The sequence below is a fragment of the Aplysia californica genome, unplaced genomic scaffold (genome assembly GCF_000002075.1).
Source record: "Aplysia californica isolate F4 #8 unplaced genomic scaffold, AplCal3.0 scaffold00368, whole genome shotgun sequence".
In the NCBI taxonomy this organism is placed as follows: domain Eukaryota; kingdom Metazoa; phylum Mollusca; class Gastropoda; order Aplysiida; family Aplysiidae; genus Aplysia; species Aplysia californica.
In genome coordinates, this window is record NW_004797638.1 from 627,320 (window position 1) to 631,146 (window position 3,827).

Sequence of the window (3,827 nt, forward strand, 5' to 3'; positions counted from 1 at the left end):
CTTGCACGACGAACCTTCCGGGACGAATGAAATTTTGTTTGTTTGTTTGTGATTGACACTTGAATACTTCAATTGCCAGTGTTTGGAAGAGAACGAATACTTCACCTGGAGATAGAAAGCAAGTTCTTTTTTTTTCTGAATAATCTTGCGAGTGTTCATTCTAATTTGATTTCACTCTTTACCCCAACCCCTCCCTCTCCACGCAAAAAAATAAATCTTTAACAAATAGGAACAAAGCAACCCCCGCCCTCCTCTTTTCACTTCTCAATTCACATCTCTTTATCTCTTTAAATCAATCGATGTCTAGTGCAATAAAATAAGGGCATTTCGATTGATTATGACTTCGTCGTCAGACGAATTTAAGAAAATATGTGAGGCAGCGTGGGGGAATCAGGCTCTCGTTAATTTTTGGGCATGTAGAGTTATTGGTATCAACTTAAAGCTTGTTTACTTGTCTTTATATAGATGGAAAAAAATATCCATTTATCGTGAAAACAAAATCGAGATAATTGTGAAAGAAGGAGGTGGGGGTTCACCCTTTTTCAGAGGTAAATTAGTGAGGAAATGGCCGCCAAACATTTGTTATTTCCTTAGCTAAAGAGTCCGTGGTAACTAAAAATTTACATTTTTTGTATCTTTAATCAACGTTTTTCAGAAAAATCCACACAAACGAGTTCTTTAATGGGTATGAAAAAAGTTTAGCCGAAAAACAAAAATTTGATAAAAAATCACAAACCTGCTGAAAAATGCAAGTTTCTTCACTTTAATTATTTTGATGAGAGCCTGATTCCACCAAGCTGCCTCACATATAAGATCAAAGGAAACTTGAACAATAGATTCGTCGATCGAGAGTGCTCTCAAGGATTTGTCAGATTAAGTTGCCCGTGCAATTTATTCAAAGTTAATTCTTACCACACTGAAAAAAATTTAATGATTAATGTGCCCTGCGCGCTCACGTGACCTTACTCAATTGCAAGCGAGTAAAACACTTACCAAAACAAAACAAAACAGGATGACGCTGTGAGGTACCTGGTCCATATTACGTTGAGGTTCCGCTTTTCAAATCAGATCGTTCAGTGTTTGAAGAAGATATGAGTTCGATTTTCTCTTGAGGGAAACTTACTTTTTTTCAAGTCCCACCGACTGAAGAACCGCGAGAGAATCATTCAAGAGTTTACCATCAATATTTGGACTAGGTTTTCTGCATCATAGCTCATCAGAATACTATAATTTAAGTAAGCAGGGTATCCATAGATTCGTCTTGAAAAAAACATATAATGATTATATAATGTGTTCGAATAGAATGATTTAATTTAATGTTAACAACCCTGGAATGGGGATATCGGCCAAAATCGATAGGGGTCAATTTTTTAAAAATTTTCAACAGATGCCATTTGCTTCCAGTTTTACATTTTATTGTTGTCTATTACCATCCCATACCACTAGATTGTACAAACTAACCTATAATTGGACTAATCTTTTCCCATCTTTGCAACATCCGAGAAGCTACTTATTTATTGTCAGCACACCTCAAACCTCAATAAATGTAAACGCATAACAACGGTAAAAGATATAAGAAAATCAACGACATTTTTTTGATTAATAGATATTTTATTTACTTTTTTTGTCGTGTGGGAATGAAATCAATATGACACAGAATGATAAGTTGACTATTAAGTGAGTGATCACATGTATAAAAATTGGAAAAAAAGCAACCCAGAAGCCAGGAACATTTACAAAAGCGTAATTAAAACAAACAATAAAACTATCTGGCGGAATCCAACATGGGCTCAGGTGTTGTGGGAGAGTCTATGTTGTAGGCAAAAACTCAAATTCACGTCCATCACCGATAGGATATTTCTAGTGTTTGGGTATGGGTTTAACGCCTCTATCAACACTATTAGGTTATTTGAGAGGCGGGACCTCCGAGTTTAACGTCCATCTCCGAAAGGACAGAAGGATATTTCTAGACAAGTGGGGAACTACAGAAACTGAAAAATCAACCCAGTCTGGACATTCCAGCATTGGGTGGTTGAAGGGCGCCCTTACTGGTATGTCCTACTTCTTGCTTGCCCCCCTGTTGTTACTGATCGTTCCTCGTGTTATTTCAATGGACTAAGTGACCATTAACGCAACTGGCAGGTCCACCTTTGTTTCTCTCCCTCTGTTGTTTCTCTCCCTCTGTTGTTTCTCTCCCTCTGTTGTTTCTCTCCCTCTGTTGTTTCTCTCCCTCTGTTGTTTCTCTCCATCTGTTGTTTCTCTCCCTCTGTTGTTTCTCTCCCTCTGTTGTTTCTCTCCCTCTGTTGTTTCTGTCCATCGGTCTTACGTCCTCCCAACCCTATGACCGTTATTTTGTCGATTTTCTTCTCTTTACTTAAATAAACAAACAATTCAACAGCCAACCAACTAACCAACCAACCAATCAACCGACCGATCAACCAACCAACCAACCAACCAACCAACCAACCAACCAACCAACCAACCAACCAACCAACCAAACAGACAAATAAACAAATAAACACTTAAACAAAGAAGCAATCAAACAAACAGTTTGGTTGCCAAACCCGAAGAAAATTACCAATCAGTGTAGAGGTTATAATTAGTCAAATTAGTGCATCAGATATAAATGTTACTCAAGATACATCAACAAAAGTGTCCAAAAAATCTCCCCCCCCCCCCCCCGCCCAAGTACTCGTCACGTCCTTTATCCTTCTGCAGTTTCCCGCCCAACCACATCAGACGACACAGTCCCGGACCGGATGCATGTGCTGTTGCTGCTGCTGCAGCTGCTGTTGTTGCTGTTGCTGTCGTCGTTTGGCGCGCTGGTGCCTGTGGTTGAGCGTGATGAAGGCGATAGCCACCAGAACCAGACCAATGCTCACCTCGATACTCCTGCAAGAAGAAAATACAGCAGGGATCGATATTATGTTGTACTACCCCTGCCCCGTTTCATCAATTGGTCGCTTTTAAGGACAAGAGGGCTAACCCAGATTTCGGGGGTCTCCAGAAATCTTGACCTACACCAAAAGTGGGCTATGCCCTACCTATAGGAGAAGTTTAGTTTCATTGATGTGTATATTTGTTGGTTATAGAGAAAACTCTCCTTGTCTTTTAAAGAAACTGAACAAAGGGCCAAAACTTTACCTTCGATTGTTTCCAAAGCAGCATTTTTCGAGATAGCCCCCTTTTGCTTAAAAGCGACCAATTTAACAAGTGCAAAATGGGGTAATAGTATATGTTCAACACTGAATACGCACTGTTGTGAAGTACTAAAAAAAGGAGACATAACCTCCCTACTCATACAGATTTTTCAATTCGGTTTTCTTTATGTAAGACTTTAAAAGACAGGCATGTATACGATGAAATGTTCAAATTCATGTTTCTGAATTGTGTATGACGGTTAAAATGTGCAGCAGCATTGTCTTTGGTCTGCTAGTGATCGGACATATTATGTGTTCGCAACGTCCTCAGGGAGTTAAACACTACTAGGCGGGACTTTTGAGTTAAACGTCCATATCCGAAAGGACCAGGCCATAATGGGAGATTCGTGTAAAGTGCCTTTCCCAAGGACACAACATCAAACCGAGCTGAAGCTCGAACCCCAGAACCCGTAATCTCACGATTTCGAGTACGGTAGTCTAACCACTAGGCTATCGAAACCATTATATTTTTTATCAGTGAGTTGGTCAGGATAGGGCATAAATTATATTAATATTATTTATTGATTTTCATATTCGGACAAGATTGGCGGAAACATCGAGTTACAAAGTCTGTATAGATAGACTTTAAAATTAAATAGCCATCCTCTGACAGCTCTAGCTTAGTTT

The 3,827-nt window shown here is 39.2% G+C and overlaps 1 protein-coding gene across 1 annotated transcript in view; it reads right to left on the bottom strand.

The window, feature by feature from the left end:
- Window positions 1-2,707: 2,707 nt before the first annotated feature.
- Window positions 2,708-3,827, bottom strand: part of LOC101846368 (serine-rich adhesin for platelets) — a 33,788-nt gene continuing 32,668 nt past the window's right edge. The window contains exon 4 of the mRNA XM_013085369.2: window positions 2,708-2,892. Coding sequence (XP_012940823.2) covers window positions 2,736-2,892 — 157 coding nt within the window. The 3' untranslated portion in view covers window positions 2,708-2,735. The remainder of the gene's footprint in view (window positions 2,893-3,827) is intronic.